The sequence below is a fragment of the Artemia franciscana genome, chromosome 4 (genome assembly GCF_032884065.1).
Source record: "Artemia franciscana chromosome 4, ASM3288406v1, whole genome shotgun sequence".
NCBI classification, from domain to species: domain Eukaryota; kingdom Metazoa; phylum Arthropoda; class Branchiopoda; order Anostraca; family Artemiidae; genus Artemia; species Artemia franciscana.
The window spans coordinates 57,672,456-57,699,433 of NC_088866.1; the positions used below are offsets into that span (position 1 = coordinate 57,672,456).

The 26,978-nt window shown below is 34.9% G+C and overlaps 2 protein-coding genes across 2 annotated transcripts in view; both read right to left on the minus strand.

The window, feature by feature from the left end:
* Window positions 1–22,666, minus strand: part of LOC136026652 (DNA-directed RNA polymerase, mitochondrial-like) — a 122,368-nt gene extending 99,702 nt beyond the window's left edge. The window contains exons 1-4 of the mRNA XM_065703388.1: window positions 22,605–22,666; window positions 15,314–15,398; window positions 10,729–10,842; window positions 159–375 (exon numbers count right to left, since the gene is read on the minus strand). Coding sequence (XP_065559460.1) covers window positions 159–375; window positions 10,729–10,842; window positions 15,314–15,392 — 410 coding nt within the window. The 5' untranslated portion in view covers window positions 15,393–15,398; window positions 22,605–22,666. The remainder of the gene's footprint in view (window positions 1–158; window positions 376–10,728; window positions 10,843–15,313; window positions 15,399–22,604) is intronic.
* Window positions 1–26,978, minus strand: part of LOC136026655 (small ribosomal subunit protein uS9m-like) — a 507,124-nt gene that overhangs the window by 264,612 nt on the left and 215,534 nt on the right. The gene's annotated exons all lie outside the window — the stretch shown is intronic.

The following is a 26,978-nucleotide window of genomic DNA, read 5'->3' on the forward strand; positions in this document are numbered from 1 at the left end:
GACCTCATTCAGGCTTGCTGTGGCGTAAATAAGGAAAGTGGTTCCTTCCCTTTTTGGATTCTTCTTTGACCAAAAATGAATTTTGAGCATTTTAACATTATTTTTTCATCTTTTTTTGTTTTTAGATTAAAAAACAAAAAATCAAAAACAAATCTTACTTGAAATCCGTTGATTCTTCCTTTACACTTTCTCTACTTTCAAATTCCAATACTTCTTCCAATTCTTCTAAATGAGCTGGTAGGGGTGCTCTTCCCTGGTCAATTTCTTGCAATAACTCTTCAGGTGTAGCATTTTCATTCATTTGGTTCCCTAATATACTTGTGGCGTTGGCTTTTTTCAATTTCTTTTTACGATTTCTTGCGGAGCCATCTGTCACTAAAATAAATTCTAGGTGAAAGATGGTGATGGAGGCTGCTCAAAATTGGCGGATAGATATATAATTTTTTTTTTGTATACATTTCTCGGATGACATAGAAAATGGATGTCATAAATTCCTATGGGAGACGGGCATACTTACTAGGGTCGGGATTTTAAAGCGTCGAAACCAATATTGGCAAGTGTCTATTCCTCTGAGGAGCCATGATGTGTGGTGATCACCTGGGAAATATTTTATTAAATTTAAGGTGCCTTTACTTGTAGCTATAGAACGACTTACATTTATTAATGTTAATTTTGCTTGATTTTGGACATTACTGCTTGGCAAATGGATTGGTTATACTGTTTTGTCCTAGGTGATTGGATAGATGAGTGAGGTAAGCCCCTTGTTCAAGTGTTCGTTCATCTCAATTACTAAATTAGGAAAACTTTCTTTTTTTACTAAATAATTACCTGTAATATAGTATGCAATTGTTCTTGAAATGGCAAATCAAAAGACAGATATAGAAGATAAAGAGATAAAATACAAACTAAACTAGATCTACGTTACATGGGCAACGTGAGGTGTTGTGGTAACCTTTGTTCGGCTTCGCCGAGTAAATTGTTACGGAACAACACTTTGGTTTTGTTTCCTCGCTTCGATTAAACGCTTAACTTTTTAACCTGTAAGGATCTTAAAATAAATACTAGATAAACTAACTCGCAAAAGTTGCAAACCCCTCACTTCAACTAGCAAAAGTTGCAAACCCCTCATCGTTCAAAATGATTGTAGCCTAACAGCTGATTATTACTTACAATTCCCCTACGTGTCTTACCACTGGAACCAAATTGGTCTTACCATCAAATACACCGGAAACGAATAATAGGTACACTAACAAACGGAAGTTGCGAACCCCTCATTTTCGAATATGATTATGAGCTAACAGCCAACTGTTGCCTAAAACTCCCCTCTATGTCTCACAATTGGTATTGCCTTATTTTTGGTTTCAGTGTGTACCTTACTAGTGAAGTTGTCAGTCCCTTTAAACTTTCAAACTGGTATATCTCATAAAGGAGTTTTTCCTACCAAAAAATGGATGACACATACTTTGATACAGCTCATCAAGAGCTATCGACTGCCGTCGAAAAAAAAAATTATCTGTCTTAGTCCAAAAGTTCACCTTTTTTGCCGTAGGCCAAGTTTGTAACGTCATCACTTAGAAAGGAGCAAAGGATAAGCTCTAATTTCTTTAGTAATGAGAGAACTTTTAAATTTTAAAACGCACATCTGATACCATTTCTGCAACGGCCTATTTTTGGTTTCAGTGTGTCCCTTACTATTGAAAACCCCTTTAAACTTTCAAACTGGTATACCTCATGAAGGAATTTTTCTACCAAAAAAAGGATGAAAAAAAAATATATCTGTCTTAGTTCAAAAGTTCACTTTGTTTGCTGTAGGCCAAGTTAGTAACATCATCACTTAGAAAGAAGCAAAGGATAAACTCTAATTTCTTTAGCATTGAGAAAACTTTTAAAGTTTAAGAGTCATATCTGATACCATTTCTCCGCCGTAATCTCAAGTGCAAAAAACCGAATGATAAACTCAGCTGAAATCACGAACAGAAATAGGTAGAAAAAATAGATGGCAGCACTTTCGGTCCCCACTTTTTTGTTTCCGTAAATTTTTCTATTTATCATTCAAAGAAGATATATTGGCTGTGGGGCTGGGTAATTGCCGCATATATTTACACTTATAGATTTTAGTCCATCTTCAATTCGAAACTGGTGCCTGCCTGCTTGCCTGCTAGAACAGAGCTTTCCACTCGAAAGCAGAAACATGGTTTGATGAAACAAAAGCTTGACTGCATAGCTTCAGATAGTTCCCTGTAACATAGGCTATAAAACTCCACTTCACTTCACACACTATAGGCTCTGGCTCAAGGACAAGCAAAAACAATCCTTCTTGGCCCCAGGCAAGAGTTCTACGAAACTTTCCAAAATGCAAAGTCATATTCATCAATGTGGCCTAAGGTCCAGACTTTCCGTGAAAGCCGCAGAGGTTAGACCCTTACCACCTTCTAGGAATAAGCTGAAATCGGGGTGCTAGGAACAAAAAAAAAAAAACACGACAAAATCAAAGTGTTGCTCTCGCAACACAATAAGATATAAATATAAAGATGTAAATAGATATAAGATAGAGATGAAAAGGATACAAAATATATGGTTAGGCTATATATATAAGAAATTACAATGAAAGTACTATGGTGGCTCTGGCTGTCAGACAAGTATACTATCATTGCTCGAATAATAAACAGATAGACAGATAGGGAGCATAGATAGAACACTGATTAAACAAGATGTACATATATAGACATGCAAATGCTATAGAACATAAATAGTTTGAAGATTGTATGGATATAAAGCATTGAGTCAAAGAATCACAGAGCCTTCTATTACTAAATAGTACACAATCTTCCATCAACCGATTAGCAGATAGACAGATATAGTAGAAATAGTTAAATTATAAAGTATACAAGATATAGACATGAATATTCCAATATACAAATAAAATATACACAGAGTGGCTTTCTGAGGCAGAACATACAGTGTGAGAGCTGAAATGAGCTTTCTAGTCTGTGTAGGACAATCTGAAGCTGCTCCTCAAAGCTTTCGTTTCTTCGAACCATTTTTCTGCTTTAGACAGTTTCAATTAAGCAGGCACACAAACGGGCAGCCGCTTCGAATTAAGCTTGAACAAAATATAACAATTGCTTAGTAGGTGCCAAGATTCCTTGTCCCTATTACATTTTTTTTTTTTTAGAATTACAAAATGAAACATTTTCTCACGACTCAAACAGATCACATCTATTTCTACAGGTCATTTCTGTTTGTGATTTGGTTGATTTAGTGATTTTATTCTATGTGTTTGGGACTGAAGTAGAGAATAGTATCACATGTAATACCAAACTTACATAGTTCTCTCGTCATAGGCGGTGCTAGAGCAGAGTGGCTTCCAAGCATTGTTTTTTTGCTTTTTTTTTCCCATGCAGCTTCGTCTGGAAGAGGTACTCATAGGAGCTTCAGCTGGTCCTCCTCCGAGTAAAAATTGGAAGTTCTAGAGATTGTTTTTACGATCTGAAAGCAAATACAAGGCGACTAGCCTTCCGTGGACCCCCCCCCCCCCCCCCCCTCTTGCTCTATTTTCCTTACCAGCCTTTCTTAGCCCTCCAAAATATATCTGATCAAAAAAAAAAATTGAGATAGAAATTTTGTTAACAGTAATCAAAAAACCAATAAATATGCATTTGAATATGACAGACATCAATAGCCTCTCAGACAAGGATCGAAGAGATTGGCCAAAAACTTGTTGTTCCTGATTATTTATATTTCGAGCGAACTCATATAGATGATTCGCTATGCCACACAGTTTCCCAAGAAGATACTTTAGAAATGACATGTATTCCCAAGGAATCAAAAAATGCTTTGTGCGCCTGAATTTTTCAAACTATTTTCAATATCCCGGGTAGGCCATATATGATCAAGTTGAGACATCAAGGGAGGATTGGAGAGGGAGAGTGGGTGGTCGAGTGAACTTTAAATTTTGACTTGGAGAGGACATGTAGAGGTAAATCGAAAAATAATATGTGTACCCAGTTCATCTAAATACTATGTCTGCGAAATTTAGGGAACGGGCGGGGGGATGGAGTTGAAAATTTCAGGTACTGTTGGACAAACAAACAGGGGGAAGCAAAAAATTCAAAATTTTTGTTGAGGGAAGGGGTAAGAGACTATGCAATGGTGTCTCCAATCTCGATACAAATAATGTTTTTGCATTATAAACTTCGATGAGACTAGTAAATTATTCATGATATAGAGAGATAAAAAAGGACACTATTCTGTGCCTGGTTCTCATAATGGCGTATCTGAAATATCTTGCAAAAAGCTGATGGTATTAAGTTGCAACGTTTGAGGATTATTGAGGAGGATTTTGAACTAAATGTAACCTAGCTACAATCAGTTGTAACCTAGCTTTCAGAGTGAGAACATCTCAAATAACTGGATTATATTGACTCGGAGTTCAAAGTAAAAGGATTTGGTTTGAATTGGATATTTATGAACTGTGACTAAAACCGGTCTACTTTAGTGTGACGAAAATAACGAATTCAGTTACTTTGAAAAGGATTATTTTGAAACTAATTTTATCGGATGTTAGCTGTTTGACAGCATGGTGAGTAATAATTTGATTTGATTTTGGACTTTGGCTAATTGTCCATATTTGTTGGTTATACCATTATGACGGAATATGTACATTCGTCGGTGTTGAATTTCGTGCAATCAAATCTTAAAAAAGGAGTAAGTGATGAAGTTATTGCTAACCATGCTGTTGGGTTTTTCGATGAGAAGTCTATTATGGCGGCTAAAATAGAACTTTGGTCTCATGTTTACGAGGGTGAACGTGTGCAAAGACGCCAAGGCGATCAAGCTAATTACCGTCACATTAAGGACATGATGGAAATCTTCCAGAAATGCGACAGCGAAAATTTGCCTTTGCCTACATACGTGATTATTTTACCTACCGAGGTTCCTGTTATTCCTGCTGTGGCTTATTCTAGCTTCGCCTCAAAGCTTGTAAGCATTGATTCGGAACTTAAGCAAATCCGTGAGAAGATTTCGTCGTATGATCTTAAATTCGCTCAGTCATTGAATCCCGATCTGACGACCGTTGTTATTTCTAAAGTCCCATCAGAATTAGATAATCCTGCCAAGCGTCGCGAAATAATAGACTCTATTCCAGGTCATGAATGTATTCACAGCATTAAGCCCTCTGGCGATAAGCTAGTGGTACGAATTGACAAGATTGCTGCAAGGGACTTTTGCAATGCCGTTCCAAATGTAATGAGAGATTGTGACGTCAAAGTAAAAGAAACGAAATATATTGGAATCATTAAAGGTATACCGACCAATTTTGATGAGGAAATGTTAATTGATTGCAATAATATTACTCATGCGAAGCGAATAGGCAATTCTTTGGCTGTTAGAGTATTTTTTGAAAACGCTGTTGCGCTGGCTAATGCGCTTCGACTTGGTATAAAGATTGGGTATGAAATATATCGAGTTTACGAATACCAACGCCCACCCAAATGCTGTTATAATTGCCAATCACCAAATCACTTAAAATCAAATTGTGATAAAGAAAAATGCTGCTCCCGTTGCGCAGGGCAACATGAATCCTCGCCTGATTCTCCGTGCCAGGCTACACCAAAATGTGCGAACTGTCAAGGCAATCATGTGTCATTTTCAATGAAATGCCGAATTCTTCGTGAACTTCTGTCGAAACGATCGTCCTATACTAGAAAATGAGTGCTAAGACTAATTTCACTATATGTTCGTTCAATATTAACGGTACTAAGGATAAAGACGTTTCTTTAGATCAGAAATTAGAAAATTTTGATGTTTTATTCCTCCAGGAGCATCTCCTACCTTTAGTGAGCTTAAACTCCCTACAGAGAAGTAACGAACACTCAGTTTTTTCTAAAAGTGCACGCAAAACCTCTGGCAGACCATCAGGTGGCCTAGCATGTTTAATAAAAAAGACGCTGTTTTCACCACCCCCTTTATGCTATCACGAGAGTGATTGTTATATTGCTATTCGTCTTGCCAACCTTGTCCTCATTAATGTTTATCTCCCCTGCGACCAGAAATCCCTCCGAAGTTTAACTAAATTTACAAAATTTTGCGCATTAATAAAAAGTCTTTTGAATGGCATTGAGAGTAGTGGACTGGATTGGTTATTAATCGGTGATCTGAACTGTAACATTCACTCTTCATCAGTGCGGACTGAGCTTCTGTTAGATTCCTTACCGAATAGTTACAAAATTTTGAAGAAAGATGCCTCCCATTCCTATATCCATAATAGTGGCTCACTTTCAGACATTGACCATTGTATCGTTTCTTCTGACCTCATCTGTGGCGAAGTCCATGTTGATCAGGATGAGCGTGATTACGACCATCTCCCCCTATCCCTCACTGTTACCCTTAATGCTACTGCGGAGAAGAACCTTCGTCCCAATTCTAGAAAATGGATTTCTAAAAGAGAATGGAACAAAGCTGACTGGCCTCTTTATTTTTCTACGCTTGTTAGCCTTCTATCAACGATTAAAGTCCCTTTTAGTCTGTTGTGTACAAGCGTTGGGTCCCCACAAGCCAGAATTCAGCTTAATATTTATTATAGCCACATTGTATCGTGCTTAAAGAGGTCTGAAGAAGTAGCTGTTCCCCTATGTCGCTTTAGAGCAAAAACAAGAAGTTCAATTTGGAAGAATGACCCAGAGCTCAAAACAATAAAAAATCGGGCTAAGTTGTGGCTAAAAATTTGGATAGCTTGCGGCCGCCCCTTAAGGGGTAATGTTTTCGATATTAAACAAAAAACAAAACTTGATTTTAAACGCTATCTTCGAAAAATTAGGTACAATGGTGCTGAATTTCCTAAGTCTCCTAGCCAGTGGAAAAAAGTGATCAATGTCGCGAAGTTTGATAGATCGCCTACGGCTGACCGAATCCCTAATGTATCATGGATCAATCATTATAGTAACATTTTCGATACAGTGATATATGCGGTTCATTTTCGTTTTGCCAAGCTCTGTTCTAATCTGTTGCCTAACAAAATCATTCAAGGTCATGTACCTCCCGTTAGTGTTGACCGTGTCAAAAGAAGTGTAGAGAGACTTAAATCGAAATCTTATGATATAGACGGGATCAGTGCTTTTCACCTCAACACCGATTCGGAGGAATTAGTTTATCACTTGCAGTTACTTTTTCAGATGTGTTTATGCTCTTCTTTAGTCCCTGATTCTTTTTTAGTTGGTAACATTACGTCAATTTTGAAACGCGGTAAGGACCCAACTAGTTGCGCTTCGTATAGGCCTATTACGGTTGCTTGTACTTTAAGTAAAGTATTTGAATATGTTTTGCTCCCTGATCTCCTGTCTAATGTAGATTATATGTCTAATCAGTTTGGCTTTAAGCCGTATATAGGATGCCAACATGCTCATCGTGCTATAGTTTCGCTATTACTTGAAGCGCATAAAAATGGTTTTGAGGTTCATTTTTGTGCACTCGATGTTTCAAAAGCTTTTGATTCCATTTGTCTTAGCCAACTTTGGTATTCTTTAATCCAACTTGGTGCAAATGTGTCTATTATATCAACTCTTCGTTTTTGGTATGCTAATTCATATGTTCGACTCAAGTCAGGTGACACCTACGTTGGTAATATCCCCATCCGTTCTGGTCTTAGGCAAGGAGGAGTCTTATCCCCTTATCTTTTTAATGCATGTCTTTATTCTGTTTTGCCACGTATTAATCCATCATGTTTTTTAGGCCTAACTAATCTTTCGTACATTGCATATGCAGATGATTTACTTTTGATCAGCCGCACTAAATCTAGCCTAATTAAGTCGACCCAGCTTGTTTCTAAGTCTTTTGAGGAAATCGGCCTCAAACTTAATACTGAAAAATGTGAATATTTAGTTTTTAATGCTAAGCATCAAAGTAGTGATCTTGATTGTGGTTATTTTTCAGTTAAGCTCGTTTCTTCGATTCGGTGGCTTGGTATTAATATTTGTTCATCTTTATCAGCTTTTCGATCCTGTGGGCTAAATGATATTAAAAGTAAACTTAAAAAAGGGTACGCGAAAATTGTCCCGAACCGAGGCAGATTTTCACGAAAGGCTTTATCCAGACTTTATTCTACATATTGCGATCATTCTATATTGTTTCTTTCCGGTTTGCGCCCGTTGTTTAATAATCAAGATTTGCAGGGCATAAGAGTTATGTATTTTCGTTATTGTAAATATTTATTGTATCTGCCGCGTTCTTATAGAAATCAGAAGATTATCAGAAAGTTTTGTGCCACTGATATTATTTTCGTTTATAAAAAACTCTATGCTAGATTAGGTGCTGAGGCCTGTCAACGCTTGGGCCCTTACCACCCTTTGATTAGACTGTATTAATTGTATTGTTTGTGTTATTTCGTTTTTCTTTCCTTGATGTTTTTACTCCGCTTAATTTGTCAAAACAAGCGGGTAACAAATAAATTATTATTATTATTATTAAATCAAAAGACAGTATGTGCATTAAGTTTAGCAAAATACCATATATGCAAAATCTCGAAATTGAAAACTATAAATCTTTGAAGAAAATGTGGTTATATTGATTTCTAGTTGATAATGATTTAGTTGATATTGATTAGGTTATACTGATTTCACACAGATCTGCTCTAAAATTCCAAGCCATTAAGACACTTCAATCTAAATTTCAAAACCAATGAAACATCAATCAGGAAATAAATGTGGTTGCATTGATTCCTGACATATTCCTGTTTTTATTCTTATTTGTTTTTAGGTAAGTCTTTGTAATAAATGACCTCAACATGGATTTACTAAAACAAAAAAGCAGTTATAACAAAATAAAGAACAGTAAGATTCTTAGATTAAAATGATGAATCAATATTTGTCTTTTTTCAAGATTGTAACAAAATCGGGTTTTTGATGACTTCGGTCCTATAGAAGGGCACAAATTTTGAATTCATATGAATACTATTCTTCTATCCCATTCACTTAAAATTTTATAGTAAAACTAGCACTAAATTTTTCAAAAATTTTAATAATAAACAAAAATATTAATTCTCAAAAAGAAAAGTAAAAAAAAGCTACAACTATCATTTCCAAAAAAATAATAAAAAAAAGACGTATCAATCGAAAACGAAAAGAAACTAAGAAAAAATTTCCAAATAGAAGTTTTTTCAAAGCAAAGTAAAGAGCTGTATTAAACCATAGACGAGCAGAAATAAAGTCGTATAATAATTCAAATTTAACAATAAAACAAATTAGTATAAATGGATAAATGAGACCCAAAATTAACAGAAATTACAACGAATAATCAGGACTAGGTCCCGACTGATATTATCAGGTCGACATGGGGGTCAATGTCATTATCGCATATCGGGAAAAAATATCAGATATTAGCCGATTTTGTTTATGCGCCACTTATCCAGAAAATGACAGAACCTTTCCTCAGGTAATTTTTGCTTGTCCAGTTCTTAGGGATGGAGCCACAAGCTAATTCTGACCATGGTGGAGAGAGCAGCAGAGATGAGTCACATGAAGTCAAAGAATATTTATTGTCAATACACACCTGGTGCAGCAGTGTTCAAAATGTATGGTGACTTCAAGAACGTACAATTTCTACCAAAAGAACTAAAAAGAATACAATAAACCTTTCATTTCTATTTAATGAATGTTCACTTGCGTGGATAAAATACCCAAGATCCAATTGATTAAAACGATGATATTCAGTCAGGGCCGCAGCAAAGGAGAGGAAGGGTGCCATAAGGGAGGAGGGGGATTCCAAGGTGTCGGCGCCACATGCCAAAATCTCGAAAAGATTTCCTGGGACAACTTGCCCCAGTTGGACTTGACTTATTAAGTAATGTACCGAGTAGAACTTAGTTTGGTTGGATTGTTTTTCTAAATTTTTTTCTAAATCAATCCTTTTTTTTGCATTATTCGGAATCCACACAGAATTATTGAGGCTGTTCTTAGGTGCGTAATGGACCGGGAAGAAACATGTGAATATGAATATGGGCAGGTAATGCAGGGTTTAAACTTTAAGTAAGATTTTTTTTCCGAAGAAGAATTTATCGGCAAAATATATCGGTATCGGACCCCGGATATCCACATCGGTCGGGCCCTGATCAAGACGAACTTAAAATGCATAAAAATTGTCACAGACAGGAGTGAGGCTAGTGTCCATTAAGCTTTCTGAAGATCAGAGGGTCATTTGTGCTAATAGGTCTATTCCTCTAATCGTTTCCAATAAATTTTAAGGTAGGGAAATTTGTCATCATAAAAGGTGGTTTTTATGAGTCATAAATAGTGGTTTTAGTGATCATAACGTAGCCTTAGCTCACACACGCTGCTATTTTATAGATTATATACACAGATTTTTTATTTTGTTTTGGGACAAAGTAATAAAGCATTAGACTGTATATATGGTACATTTAAAACTAACTACATTGATTTTAATCAGAAAATAGAATTTAAAGTTAATTTTAAATTTCAGCGTATTTCAAGACCGATTTTTGAAGAATGTGTCATCTTTTTTTTTTTTTTTTTTTAATTTAATCATGAGACATAAGATTTTTGAAATTTTTAATTACAATCAACTGATTTAGAAGCAAAATGAAAAGGTTAGTCCTGCAACAATCAGCAACTTTTATCAAAGGTTGCTGCAACACTTAGGATGCCCTAATATCATAAATATAATTTAGTTCACTTCCTATACCAAATAGACAAGCTACAAAACAGTTCCAACTACCTTCAATGACTTCAGCATACAATATTTTCTTCTTTTTCTTCTGAGATTGTGATTGATATGAATCGGCTGAACGATCAAAACCAGATACTGTTGCGCCTTCTCGATTTGATCCCCCTAAAAAAAAAAACCTTGCCAAGACAGCACTTTCTATGCAACATGTGGAAAAATACAAAATTAGTTTTTTGTAGCGTTCAACACGCTAAAATTGAAGCAACAAATTCGTTTCTAGAGTAGCGTAGAAAATCCTGATATAGTCGCTTCAGTTCTTTTCATAACTCAAGTTCAACTTTACAACAAGTTTCAATTTTTTAAGATGTTTAATTCTTAATTTAAAAACAGCCAAATACAATCTTATCACAAGGTTGCCAAACTTATATTGATTGACAATAAAAATTGTTACAAAGGTACAAAAAAGCCTGCTTCCAAATACAAATCTATCAAGTTTTAAAACTCCAATGCAACTTTAACTGAGAATTCAAAATAAGGCCTCAGGCCGGCACTGCCAATTTCACGCTAGAAATACCAAATCCCCCTGAAAACTCTCATAATAGCCAAAAAGAATTTGATGCCAATGACTTAATAATGAATGAATTTGTTTCTCATTCCAGTGTTGCACATACAGCAAACCTGACTAATTCTATATATTGTTCCAAACAGTTCATGGTAATGAGCTATACGTAAAGAGAGACCAATGACAATAGTAAGCCAAATTTTATAAAAGGAACTAGAATATCCAGGTATACATCAAAAGAATCTGTTTTTGATCATAATCTGAATTTGTGACAATCATTAAGATTGAAATGCCAATCAAAAGCTATTAATATAATAAAATATGCATAGTTAAAAAGGAGTTGGAAACACTGTCAGAAAGGGAACAATTTTGGTGAAAACCACCCTCTTTCCTCCCAAAATCTCCTCGAGAGCGGTAAAATCCCCTATCTAATCCCCCAATGAAAAATGTTTATAGGTTCGCCTTTTTTGGGGGCAGATTTCGTTTTTGAGGCAAACAATTATACATTTATAAAACTAAAAGAGGTTGGGGACAACTTCCATTTCCTTCATATGTCAGAAACTCCTGAATATAATATACAAACTGAGAAAAGCTAACGTAATAGAAACACTTTCTCAATGAGAGTAAAGCGCAACATTAAAAATTAAAACCAACAGAAATTTTCCGACGCTGCCTCCACCCTAAGTCCCCCCCCCTGGTCTTTACAAAAGAGTTTAGCTTAATCATTATTCATCGTAACAGGAAATAAAACATGGGATTCACATGTCACACCCGAATCAAGGCAACAGAGCTTTGAATAGACACACGCATATTCACCTATCAAGGCAAAGGCCAGACAGACTCTGGGTCAGCTCTAAGCTGTGTAAAAGAAAAAGGGGAGGAACAAGAAAATATGATTCACTTATACTTATTGCATATTATGGCGTAAAAATTCCACCTTTTTTTCCTGTTTTATAGCCTTTTTTTTACATTTTTATAGAAAATAGGATATAGGAGACCATCAGAGGGGGCTTGGGACGAATTGTCAACATGTGAACTAAACCGTAAAAATTAACATAAAATTGGCAATCTAGAAATGTCTCTCTTTTTGTTCAAGCATTTCTCTTTCTAAAGAGTTGTTTTTATAGACCTTTAACAATGAATGGTTTACTATAAATCAACTATTAACAAACTCATATGGGCAAATTTGTGATCTTGTCAAATAAAGACAAAGATGATTGATGGCTTCTTGTAACATGGCTTTTTGCTAACAAGGAAAGCAGCTGAGTTAGGTGAACAAAACTTCCACTCAATGAAGAAGCAGTAAAAAATTAGAAAAGAAGTAGTAAAAAGTACAAAAAATTCTACTCAATGAGATTGTTATCAGGCCACTATATCTACCTGTTTCTTATTTCCAGAGCTTTGAATATTGCATTGATGACAGGTCTATCAGGGTACAGGGGTGCCTGTATTAACTTTTGACAAAAAGTATTTTAAATTAATTTTAAACTTTCAGTCTCTTTTTTACTGGGTTTTCTTTTTGACAATACAATTCCTTTTCACAGTATAATTGAAGCCATATCAAGGCTTGGTAACATTTTAGCTTGGAGAATCCATAGAGTGAAGTAAATTAATAAAATAAAAGTAGAAGGCCTACGATTAGATTCCTTATTTTATGCTCTTTTCAAATCTCATATATAAATTTCTAACAATGCAAGAGGATAGAAAGATGGGAGAATATTACAGCAAATATAAAAAAAAATACAAATCACAGGGTCAATAACTAAATAAAATAATCTCACACTGTACACTTGTCAGTTTACTATTCAGGCAAAACAATTCAAACTACAAAAGTTTATTGCCTTTAACTCAAATGGGAAATAAGAAAACAATAGAGACAGCAAGTTTGTTTTGGTTTTTCTTTAATGGCGAGGAAAGGAAGAACATTTTTTTTTGGGGGGGGGAGGGCAATTTGTTAAATGTAAGTTATTTTCAAGTAAATTAACACGCAAGTAAAAAACTTTCGTGGTCTGTTAGCACTTAGTTTAAAAGTAAAAAATTTGTGCTAAAAACCGCAGAAGTAAAACTAGAAGACTTACAACAAATATATACTGAGCAAATAAGCCCATATATACATAATGTTGCAACCCTTTCTCGAATATACACCTCCATCATCACTAAATAGTTTCCAAGTTACATCAAATACCTGACATGTGCCCTTTGCCTGTGGTTCAAGCTCAATCATTTTGCATACAAACACACACTCCACAATCATAGATGTAAGCAGGTCTGACCTTGTGGGGGAGACAAAATTGCAAGAGGCATTCTAAGCCAGTATTATTGATTTTTTTTTTTTTTTAGGGGAGGGACTCTCTCCCCTATACACAGGCATGGCTACAATGAGAATAAATAGCAGAGAATGCATTATGGAAGAGGACTGTGTATGTTTATTGGGTAAACCTAACTGGGTTGTCTCAGGGTATGGCAAACAGTAAATATACACTTTTAATGTTGTTTTACAGATATTTAGTACTATTTTACTTTTTAAGCCCTATTTTCATGCCACCCCACATCCAACATGAAGATGTACAGGAATTTTGCTGATTATTTTTTTGAATACCCACATTTGGGTTTTTCATAATCCATGTCCAACCGTGCCATTCTGGAATGGTTGGTATGTCACATGCAATGGCAACTTATAGGTATTAACTTTTATAAACTCTTTTGAGGTTTTGCTAGGTTGAACATGGAGGCCCTGAAAAGGATTTTTGTTTAGCCTTCTTAATACATGGTTCAAACCGTGTGTCTGAGAAAGGGACTTTGTCGATTTGCATACTGTATTTGGACTTTCTTTGTCCAAACCAAGTGTCTGAGAAAGGGACTTTGTCCATTGTCACACTGGATTTGGACTTTGTTTGTTCAAATCAAATGTCTGAGAAAAGGACTTTGTCTTTTCACATAATGTATTTCGACTTTGTTTGTTCAAAAAAAAGTGCCTGAGAAAGGAACTTTGCCCATTTGCATACTGGATTTGGACTTTGTTTGTTCAAGCCAAGTGTCTGAGAAAGGGACTTTGTCCGTTTGCATACTGGATTTGGACTTTGTTTGTTCAAACCAAGGGCCTGAGAAAGGAACTTTGCTCATTTGCATACTGGATTTAGACTTTGTTTGTTCATAGAAAAATTACTTTTAGCACATTCTAGTACATTCTAGTACTTTTAGCACATTTTTAGCATTATTACTTATTATCACATTCTCTGGCATACATTTTTACCAAAAACCAATCTTTGCTCCATGGAGTCCCCTTTTTAAAAACATGCTTTTTTGAAATTACCTTTGCAGCTTAAAGTTTTTGTATTCAAAATTGACACAAAAAAGGATTAATTTTTCCATAACACACTTATTTCCAACTCTCAGTATTCAAATCAGTCTTGCTAATGGAACAGCAATATTAAGGAGTATCAAAAGAATCAATTATGCATCATTTCTTGAAGAATTTTGATTTTTTTTTTTTTTTATTTAGAATTGATTGTTGAATGGACAAATACCTGTTTTTTGTTAATTTTTCTATTCCATTTTCTCCAGAAATATTCTTCCAATCACATAATTTATTCTTGCATTTGAATTCATGAAATGATGCTATTTACAAGACATGTCTTATTATTCCACTAGATTGAACTGAACTGAAAATATAGCCTACAACACAGTTTGTTCTAAAAACCATGACCCCATGTTACAGGAATGTCATAATACACAAAAACTGAGAGTCTCTTTTCACAATTCAAAACTTTTCTCTTGGGCAAAGGATTAATGTCCAAGAATATTAGCGCCAATTCACAAAAATATAGGGGAGGGCAAAATTTTTTCCTTTTTTGATGTAGATACTGAAAAGGGTATTTTCCTATATCTAAGCAAGGGAGATTTTTTTTTTCTTAATGAAAACACCCAAAAAAAAAGAATTTTTCAATCTAGGGGAACAAAGATTGGTAGAGCAACTACCAGCCCCCCCCCCCTCAAACTTACACCCCTGCCAAGAACATGCATACTTTTAAATGGGGTTTGCATTATGGGGACTGATGAAGAAATATACATTACCTAATTTTAGGACCTGATGTCTCTGAAGGCTTGCATAAACTGATCTAACAAGACACTTGCTACCACCAAGAAGAGCCATGAAAAGCTAAAAGAATACAAAATAATAATAACACTTAATAAAAACACAAGTGAGACTATAAAATAATATACAATCAATATAATAATATAAAATAAAACTAATATACAAATGAAACTTTTATACAAAATAATAAAGATGTTCTAGCTTGTTATTAGCTAACATAAAGTAGACCTGATCTGCTGGCAAATCTCTTCTCCTTCAGACTCAGATTCTGATGACTGTGCTTGTTCTGAACCCCCCCCCCCCAAAAAAAAAGTCTTCAATATGGTCCTGAAGATTATATATCAATTTCTACCTCCAACTTCTCCTTATCATTACAACTAATACTGTATTTATCTGAAGATTCATTCTAAACAATTGCTGAAACACAATGGCCATTTAACTAAGATAAGAATTTCTTAAAGAAACTGTAGTCAGTAACAACTCATTTGGTAGCAATTGGTTGAAAATCAGGGTAAATCTTATAAAAGGACACTGGAACTCTTGATTTCCAATTGACTGAGCCCCCTCCAAAGTTTATTTGACCACCCCTTCCACATAAAGTGCCCATGGGAAAAATAAATGAACAAATGTTAACACTTTAAACCCTAATGAGTATTTACTATAGGCAATGCTATACAATTGTCACTGACTTAAACAGAAGATTAAACATTTCAATTTCTCTTCTAGTGAAAATACATAATTATCCAGGATGGAAATAGGGGGGATTTCCTTGGGGGGGGGCATATTCTAGGGAGGGACTAAATGCTGGCTCCTAGAAGAATGACAGTATGAATGCCGGTCGTGCAAACTATTCCTGATATGAAACCTCCCCCACCCGCAAAACCGTCCTATTCAGTTATTGTGAAAAATCCACCAAAAAACTTGAATAATCCTGACGCTCGAAAAGATTTCCTGGATAAAGCTTGTGGGGGTGTCAGTTCAAGCATAGTTGTTTTGAGGCCTAGGAGGGATACATGGCAAGTAGTTCTGTCGGACAAGGGTGCCGCCAATACTTTGGCAGATGCATTAAGCAAAGTAGACCAATCCATTAATGCTAAAGTGAAGAGTCCTGCCTTTTTCGGTATAGTACGCCGAGTGCCTGACGGAACATCTAAAAGTGACCTATGTGATCTCGCTAATAACTGTATAGAAGTTGTTCAGTTAGGAAGTACGAGGTCTTTTCGATTAAAGTTTGAGTCACGTGACCACCTAAACTATGCCACTGAGAATCCCCTTGTTATTGGTTACGAGCGTCTACCTATAACTGAGTACAAGTTTTTGCCTACCCAGTGCTACAAATGCCAGTGCTACGGCCATACTGCAAATAACTGTAAAGCTTCCCCGAGATGCTCTAACTGCGCTGGTGACCACCAGAACTCCAAAGAAAACCCGTGTCAACTTGTCATGAAATGTGCTCTCTGTGGCTCCTCCGACCACCCCTGTTATTCGTATAAATGTCCAGAAGCACAGAAACTACTGCTTAAGAAATGAACAGTCAAACAAACACAAGTACAAGTACTTTACAAGATTTTACGTTTCTTAATAATTTGTCACTGTGCAATAATGTTGTTTTTAATTATTACGATGACCAAAATAATCTGTCCACCAACACCTTAGCTAGCCCCGATAGCCCTTTAAACCAAATTAACTGTAAATATCTCGACACTTTTGATTTTGTGAAAAATGTGAAACCTAAGCTAATGGAAGAGACCAAACTTAATGTAATTTGCTTTAATATCAGAAGCATACGGGATAAGTGGGCTAATTTTAAAGATTTAATTTTAACAAATGGTTACTGCCCTTTCGACGTAATTGGAATAACGGAGACGTGGCTTTCAGAAATTGATGATACTAATGAATTTTCTCTCACTGGCTTTCAAGCTATTCATATTGAAAGAAAATTAACCAAGTCCTCTGGTGGCATTTCTCTTTACATCCGATCAAGTCTAAAATTCACCAGACTATTCGATTGTGAATTCTTGTTCTCACAACCTATAAATAACAGATGCATTTATTCAATAATCGTCGACATAAGTGTAGACGAGAATCCTTTTATTTTTTCGTTATTTTATAAGCCACCCTCATTTCCGACACCTTTCTTTTGTAATCTGTTTGATGATTTTTCTAGTTTTATTCATTTACCACAAAAGAAGGCAATAGTTTTTGGGGACTTCAATTGTAATTTATTAAATGTTAGCAATAACAATGATAGTGATACCTTCTTTGAAACATTTACCTCAAGTGGTCTTCTTCCCACAATCCTTTTTCCTACTAGAGTTGATCCCATGAGGTCTACCGCTACTTTAATTGATAACATTTTTGTATCCACTTCCCTGGGAAACCACCTGTCCTCCAAAATAATATTTTCTGACCTGTCAGATCACTTTCCAATCTATCTTTCCTTACCCTCCCTATCAGCTACTCAACCCCGTAGAACTAATACCCCTATGTCTAATAGAATATATAATACTGTGAATATGAACCGGTTCACGGATTGTTTGAAATCCTTTGACTGGTCCAAGACTTTGGATTGTCAGGATGTTAATTCAGCCACAAGTAGTTTCACACAGGGATTGAGTGATCTTATTAGTTCAACCTTTCCAGTTCGTAAATCAAACCGAAAAACTACCCATATACGCCCCTGGATGTCAAATAGCCTGATAATCTCTTCATACCGAAAAAATGACCTATATAAGTTAGCTTGCAAAACCAGTAGCGTTATTGACCTGACTAATTATAAAAAATACAAAAACATATATACCAAACTCATCCGGGAAGCAAAGAAAAATTATTATTATTCAAAAATCTCTCACTGCAAAGGGAACTTGCAAAAAATTTGGTCTACAATAAATGAAATCCTTTCAAAAAAAAGGAATTCAAGATCTGTTCCTATTAACCTTAGGGACATCAGTGGCAGATTAATTGACCCAATTTTAGTACCGGATGCTTTTAATAATTATTTCACTAATATTCCAAATGCTAACTCCTGTTCCTTCTCACAGTCAGTGCACCCTAGCAAGAATCCCAGATCCATGTTTTTCTCTCCAACTGATCGCAAAGAGGTGCTTCAAGTTATCGAATCTCTCTCTAATAGTAGTACACCTGACTTCTTTGGCATAAGTAATAAGCTTCTTAGGACCGTATCTTCCTATATTTGTGAACCCATTGTGCACATAGCAAACCTGTCTATGACCAATGGAGTCTTCCCAGAAATATTTAAATCAGCAATTGTTATCCCGATTCATAAAAAAGGCGATCCGTCTGAGATAAGCAATTATCGTCCAATCTCACTTCTCCCAGTTATATCTAAGGTGCTCGAGAGAATTATATTCCGACGTCTTTCTCCCTTTGTATTTGGGAATCAGTCATCAGATTCGTTGATTTCTCCTCATCAATATGGCTTCTGTGCCAAATTTTCAACTGCTCATGCACTAATAGACGCCACACAGTTTATACGTTCCCAACTTGACCTTAAAAATACTGTATTGGGCTTATTTCTGGATTTTTCAAAGGCCTTTGACATGGTTGATCACAGTGTTTTATTAAGTAAACTCAATAACCTAGGGATTCGCGGAGTTCCTTTCTCATGGTTCGGCTCTTATCTCTCTGGTAGAGTACAGAGTGTGAGACTGGGCGGGGTGACTTCACATCCCCTACCTGTCCGGAGGGGCGTCCCACAGGGCTCTGTTCTTGGTCCAATACTTTTTCTCCTTTATATTAATGATTTGATTACGGACCTGGGCCCATCAGTGCACCCAGTACTTTTTGCTGACGATAGCAACTTTTTCATCACCGGTCCTAATTTACCATCCGTCGTCACCTCTACTCAAACCCTTCTGAATAGAGTACAGGAGTGGTGTCTCGTTAACTGCATGACCATTAACAGCAAGAAAAGTCAGGTGGTATTATTTCAAACCCCTTACAAAAAAAATGAAGTTCAGCCAGCACTTGGCCTAAAATATTCTACCAATCTCCTCCCGCAGGTCAAAGTTGCCAAGTTTCTTGGTGTCCACATAGACTCCTGCCTATCATTTGCAACACATGTGTCCTATGTTAGAGCCATAATTTTGCGACAGGTAAGTATAATTAATCGTGTGAATTATTTTCTTCCTCTCGATATCCTTGTCACCCTTTATTATTCTTTTATTTACCCATATATCTCATACTGCGGATCTGTATGGGGCAATACTTATCCTTCAGTTACCAATAAATTAAAATCTGCTCAAAACCGTGCCATCAAAGCAGTTTTTTGGTTGCCACGACTATATCCCACCAAGGACTTGTACTCCGATTTTGGTATTATCCCTTTTGAACAAATCATCAAAAAGTTAAATCTATCCCTTGCATATTCCACTTACCATAAAAATCTTCCTCCCCACTTATTAACTTATTTTAATAGTAATAATTCTGAAGGCCACTGTCTCCGTTCATCCAACCGTTCCTTCATTGTCCCCAGGTGTATCTCTAGTTCTGCACAGCGATCCCCAATTTATAAATCTATAATTCAATGGAATGTAATACCCTCCAGTGTCGAGCTATCCACAAGTTTTCGGACGCTATATAATAATGTACTAAAATCTTGATATTATATTTCTCTAAATGTTTGTTCAATTTGCTTTAATTACCCTTGTTTTCTCTTTTTTTTTTTCTTCTCTCTCTTTTTCATTTACAATTTTTTGTTGTTTTGGTCCTTAACAAGTTCGCTTCTAGGATCTTTATTATTATTGTTGTTATGTGTTTTCTTTTCTTTTTGAATAAATTGAATTGAATTGAATTGAATGCAAAATTTCTGAGGAATGTAAAATTTAAAATAAAAATGAGAATATTGATTCTCCTGGTCCTATACATTGTTTAAAATCTAGATCATTTAGTTTTTTTGATGAGGCAACTTTAAAATCTGAAGCAATTGGCTTCACACATTCTTTTAGGAACACAATTGAAATTAAGAAAAATCCTTAAATTGAGACCTTGCTTTAAAAAGAGATACTGAAGATATTCCATTAAACCCATTTTACAATATCTTAAAATTAAATTATTCATATAACATGTTTTTTCTTCAGTTTAAATTAAGATCATCTACTATATTTTTAATGAAAATTAGGTCAGTAGACAAGCTAAGTCAATCACTAAGCAGAGAATTCTTGCCAACTCTAATTGGTGGATATTCTTTCATTTATTCTGGCTTGGTTTGTTTGATTCAGTTTTCTTCTGCTCTGTTAAGAGTTACTTCAAAAGGTTATATTTGCTTCTTTTTTTAGCACTGTATATGTTTGGGCAAAAGTTCCTGACAAAATATCTGCTTCTGTCATTTTTGCTTCTTTTCTGCCCACTGGCTGACATGACACTTGTTTCTCTTGGTTATTTTTTTTTTTTTTTCATATGTCATATGTCAATCCTGCCATGTTTGTCATATGTCAATCCTGCTTGTAGCTCTTTCTGTCTTTAACAGCTCACAGACATAACACAATTTTATTTCAGCTAATGTTTCACCATTTTAAACCAGGTGATATAGCTATAGATAAACAAAATCATATCCAAACAAGTTACTAGCAGCCTCTTTACACTTTTGTACTGTGAAAATTGCAAGCCCTAGTAAAATACATCAGTAAAACGTGTTAGATACTGGTATAAAAGATAAAATAGGCAAAATACCAATTTTACAGGGGTATGTAAATATTTTGACAAAACAGCACTTTACCTTAATTTCTAGTTACCAGTTGCTTTTTCTCTGCCTTTAGTTCTCAAAATGCAATTCCTGTTATTTGAGTAGAATTCTGAGCCATATTAATGTTTTTTTTTTCAAAATTTAGGAAATGTATTTGCATATCTTTAAAACCTTATAAATTGGGATTGAGCAAAGTTGTGAAGCTGAAAACAATTTTCTTTTATTACTTTATTTTATTTATTTTATGTTATTTGAGCAGAAGATCTATTTTGCAAGGTTTTGTTTTATAAAACACATAGTTTTAAAGGTCATCAGAGGTCAGGACTCTCTAGGGGGAGAGGGAGTAGAGGTAGGTACTTCAAAATACCTTCTCAGGACATAATTTAGCCTATAGACCCATCCCTAAAAGTTTCATTTTCATAACCTAACCCCTTTCTGAGATAGCAAGAAGTCACTAAACTAGAATTTTACCAATCAGTTCACTTTAATTTACACTCCTTCTAATAAGCAAATACAAGTTAAAATTAAAGCCTAAGTTCTTAATGCATTTTTCTGTTTTGTTGGTAGCCTATTGCTTCTTTGCTGTTAAATCTATTTGAAGAAAAAAAGAATGTGTTTGGGCCAAGCTTTAGGTCTAAAGGCTAAAGTATATCCTGGGCAGGTATTTTAAAGTGCCCACCTCTACTCCTTCTCCCTCTAGAGGGCCCTAAAATTCACCTACATGACAGGTCTATACCTATTGAAATTTTGGAAAACAACATTTTATCTTAATTTTTATTTACCAGTTGCTTTTTCTCTGCCTTTAGTTCTCAAAATGCAATTCCTGTTATTTGAGTAGAATTCTGAGCCATATCAATGTTTTTTTTCAAAACTTAGGAAATGTATTTGCATATCCTTAAAATCTTATAAATTGGGACTGAGCAAAGTTATGAAGCTGAAAACAATTTTGTTTTACTTTATTCAAGGAAAAGATCTATTTTGCAAGGTTTCACTTTTATAACTACTTAGCCTAGTTTTAAAGTTCATCAAAGCTCAGTGCCCTCTAGAGGTAGAAGGAATGGAGGTAGGTACTTCAAATATCTTCCAAGGACATACTTTAGACTGCAGACCCATCCCTGAAAGTTTCATCTTCCTAACCTAACCCCTTTCTAAGATAGCAAGAAGCCAATCAACTAGAATTCTACCAAATTATTTTATCAATTATTTAATTAAGCTACTTTAAATATTAAAAATTGTCTGATGTTTCTTTCTGAGTAGGCTATAGGAGCAATTCTGCACTAGCATTAGAATGTCTTTCCAAAATATAGAGCCAGAACAAGGAAGTATTGTGAGCAAAAAAACAGCAGATTCAATGCAATAATCCTTTGAAATAAAGCAGAACCAAAGGACAACTTTCAGACAAATTTCCATGGCATAATTTAGCCTAGGCTTTAAATCAATTCCTGAGTTTAATTCTAAACTAAACTGCTTTCCAAGATAACAAAAACCTCTTCATGTGAAATTTTACCTATATACCACTCTATTAAAAAAAACTAGATAATAATATATACAGCATAAAAGCAGACCTAGTTATTTAATTGCCTCACTGGACATGAGGAATAAATTTAAAAACTTCGCGACAATTTTCGAGATGTTAAGGCCTTTTTTCGCGTCAACCAAAGAGACTGTTTGAGCTCAACCACTCGGTGTGGTTGAGCTCAACCGCTGTTTTTGCGTGAAACAGTGACAAACCAGGTTGTCATGAAAAGTGATTTTGCGTGAAACAATTGACTGGTTGAACTCTAATTTAACCAGAACTGTCATTGTTTTTAACCGTAGGGTTCTACCATTCATAATTGTTGGTTGATCTTTTCAGGCGTAGATTTCGAAAAGAAGAATTCGTAGGCTATAAATAAGTCTATATAAAATAAGAATTATAAGCTGACAAATAGAATTCTAGCCACGCAAAAGTAAGGTTTAATTTTTTTTTTTTTTTCGTATTAGGGCTATTTGGATAAATGTTGGGTTATATCCTGCAATTTGATTCACATAGGCCTTAATACAGGAAGTCAAGAGTTTGAATATGCTTTTGAAAACTTATGTAGATACTTGGAAATCTTTGTTTCATCCTTTTGATGCCCTAGACTTGACCTTAGCTTGGTAATTTGGCTTCAGAGATAAAACCTTGATGAAGCAAGACCCTAGTGGTTATAAAGGATTGTTAATCCAATTACTATTCTTACTAGATGCTTCAAGATGTGTTGCATCTTTGTCAGAACTCTTTACATTTCAGCCTTACCCTATAGGGCCATGGATAAATTTTCAGGTCAAACTCTAGTTTGGCTACTGTTTGCTATCTTAGAAATGGGTTAAGTCAGGAAAATAGAACTTCCAGTAATGAATCCAAAGCAAAAAATATGTAAAATTCTAGTTTAGCTAATTTTCATTATCTTGGAAAGGGAATAGGTTACAAGAATGAAACTCAGTAATTAATCCAGGGTCAAAAACACTCTGGGAAGGTACTGCCAGGCTTCTATGTCAACCCTTTTCTGATTTCTAAGTCTTAGATAATTGCTTACTCAAAAGGTCTATACCTATACTATTGAAATTTTGACAAAACAAGATTTACCTTAATTTTTAATTATCAGTTTCTTTTTCTCTGGCTTTAGCTCTTAAAATGCAATTCCTTTTATTTGAGTAGCATTTTAAGCCATATCAATATTTTTTTTTTCAAAATTTAGGAAATGTCTGCATATCTTTAAAACCTTATAAAGTGGATTGAGGAAAGCTGTGAAACAGTTTCTTTGTACTCCATGTAAGCAGACCTTCCCAGAACATACTTTAGCCTTTAGACCCATCCCTGAAAGTTTTTTTTTTCAATCTCACCCCCTGGTGCTCTTTTACACATTGTATAAATTGTGAAGAAATGCCTGCCCCCTTGCTAAAAGTCTTAGAAGTATCTTATATCAAAATACACCTGATACAGTTTAATTTTTTAGAGATGACACAGAATAGCATTAAAGCTGAGTATTTGCTTTGCAAGAAATGTGTCCCTTCTGTTGTAAAGCATTTTGGATAGACACTAATCTAACCATGGACATATTTCTGTTGCAAATGGTTTTGCTTAAAATGGTTTGGAAAACAAATAGCAAATGTAAATTTGCTTTTTTATCATTATTTAAGACTAGAATATCACAAAGCTATGCAATCACATTGCTTGTTGTATCTTAAGTAAATACAATCCCTGATGGAGTTTTGTTGATACGTGTCTTAAAATTAATTTGTCTAAATAAAATATATTGTTTATGGGACAGTAGAGAAAAGCAACAACCATGAATTGAGTTTTTTTCAATATTTCTTTTTTTAAATAATAGTTCTCTGGTCACATTTGTGTTCCTTGCTAAGTTGTTGGCACTCTGGTTTGGGAATCCTTTGTCCAAGGGGTACAGGTTTAATTCCTGGCATTGCTAGTGTATTGGGTTTTTACCAGCTAAGTATTCACCATGCTAGTTTGCATCTTAAGTAAAGCAATCCCTGCTGGAGCTTTGTTGACACCTGCCTTACAATAACTTGTCTAAGTAAAATACAATGTGTATTGAAGATTAGTGAAAATGGCTGTAAATCCATCTTGTTTTTTTTTCAATATTTTTTTTTAATAGTTGTTCTACTCTGGTTGTAGTAATGTTCTTGGCTAAGTGGAAAGCACTCTTAGTAAGAAATCCTTTGTCCATGGGGTACAGGTTTGATTCCTAGTATTGCCTGTTTATTTGTTTTAAATGGAGGTCAGTGATGTTAGACAGATCTAAACCAGCTCTAAATAGGCAAATGGAGAAATATGCAAAAGGTAAGCAGGGAGGGTGTACAAAAGCACAAGATTTCTGGCCCCCAGCCCTTAATTGCAATTCTTGGCCAAAGGGTCACAAAGTGGAAATTAGCACTGCCAGTTTAGACCTTGATGTGTCAGTGCTGCCATACTTACTTACTTGCATATTGGTGTTGAGTTTGCCCACATTTTATCTTCATTACTATCTAAAATCATTTAGACATTCAGCAAACTGTCTCAAACCACAATTAGTATTGAATAGTTTTTGGGCCTTACTGACTTTCCCTTTATAGCAAAGGTTTATTGTTGTGTATAATGTAGATATTTTAAAGTAATCAATCATTAAGAAGTCCCTTTTAGTTTTATCAAGTTTTTGAGTAATAAACCTTTTTAATTACCTTAAAATATTTATTCAGGTCCTTTACTATTGGCTGCCCTTTATATTACAATAATGATTGAAATATATTGTGGCAACTAAAAATTTGGATAATCCAACCTATTTTACCATCTTAAGGTTGTTTACAAAGGTGTATGAAATATTTAAGTACTGACTTAGCTACAGAAAACCTCTAGATATAATAAAATGTAAGCAAGATGGCTCTTACTTTGACCATATCTATGGAAGCACTAATGAGAGAGTGGGTTATTTGATGCATTTGTAGGATTGAGTGAGATGAGAAATGAAGTGCAGGCTTGATGAGAGATGACTGGTGAATGTGATGAGGGATGAATGTTTTGCAAGATTTTAAAATTTTGGACAATGTCTCATGTTGACAGTAGAGTGCAGAAGTAAAATTTGGTAATTTTTTTTCTTTGTTTCTGTTATGTTAGACAATATTGAATATTCTAAAGTGAAGTTTCTTTTTTGTTTGGAATTGTGATGGCCCTAGGGCTTTAGTGCAATACAAATTACTAATGTTTATTCACTTTCTTTAAACAAACACAAGGTCTATGTCTCCTAGCTTTAACAAAGTCAAATGTAATTTTAAGACCAGGGATTTCAAAGTAGGTCAAATGAACTTCTGGTAAAAATGAGCAATTTATGAAACATCTAGATTAAAAAAAAGTCTTTTAGACAACAAAGAAGACAATTGAATAAAGAAAAGTACCTTATATCATAATTGTTGTGCACCCTTAAGATAGAAATGAACAAAGCTTCAATTAAGATTCTGTTTTGTTTAAACAGACAGAAGGGACAAACCTCCAAGCTTTGACAAATACAATCTCACTTTGTGGCTCCTATCTTTTCAAAGGGGACTTTCTTTGGATTTTTTCTATCCAACTAAAACTGAAAAGGACAGCATGATATACAAGTGACTTTCCAATTACCCTACATAGCAAGAGAAAATCATTAAGTTAGGCTATGCTTTATCTCAATCCCCCTCCCAATGTGCAGAAATATGGCTCAAATTTCATATTTTCAATGCATTTAACCTCCTGTCACCTGTTTTTCTAGTTATTGTTTGTCACATTTGTTTAATTTACAGCTACATGGGATGAAGTTAGAGAGACAGATTGACAAAACAAATGGAAAATAGGAAATTTCAGCAATACATTTTTATATTGGGAGGATTGAGGGGTAAAGTAGAGCAAAGTTGAATATAAAATGTGTTACCAGCTATTATTCTAAAAATTATGAAGCATGAATTTTTTTTTTATTATGTTTCTTTCTCTTCAGGTCCTTCTCTAGGGCTTTACCAAATCAAACATTCTATGCCCAGAAAAATTAGCAACAAGGTATAGTCTATATACAAAAGCTTATGTTATTTAACTATGAATATGGAATTTATATGGCAATCAGGAACTGGATACAGGCGAAAGCAAGTAAAAAAGAAAGAAAAAACTTCCCTAGTTAGCTCAGGGGACTTTTAATAGATTACTCTTCAGATAATTGCCTATGATACATAATTTAAATATTTACCCCTGTACAGTAGGGCATTAAAACAATCTATCACAATGTAAGATACAATATATTTAGATATGATGCTGATTTACAAATTCCAGGATTCTTTGTTGTAGTTTTCATAATTTTGTTGATAAAGTTTTATATATTCATAATATTTTATTTTATGTCATTAACATTAGCCAAACTAAACTTCTCAATAGAACTTGAATGTGGTGGCTATAATGCACAAGT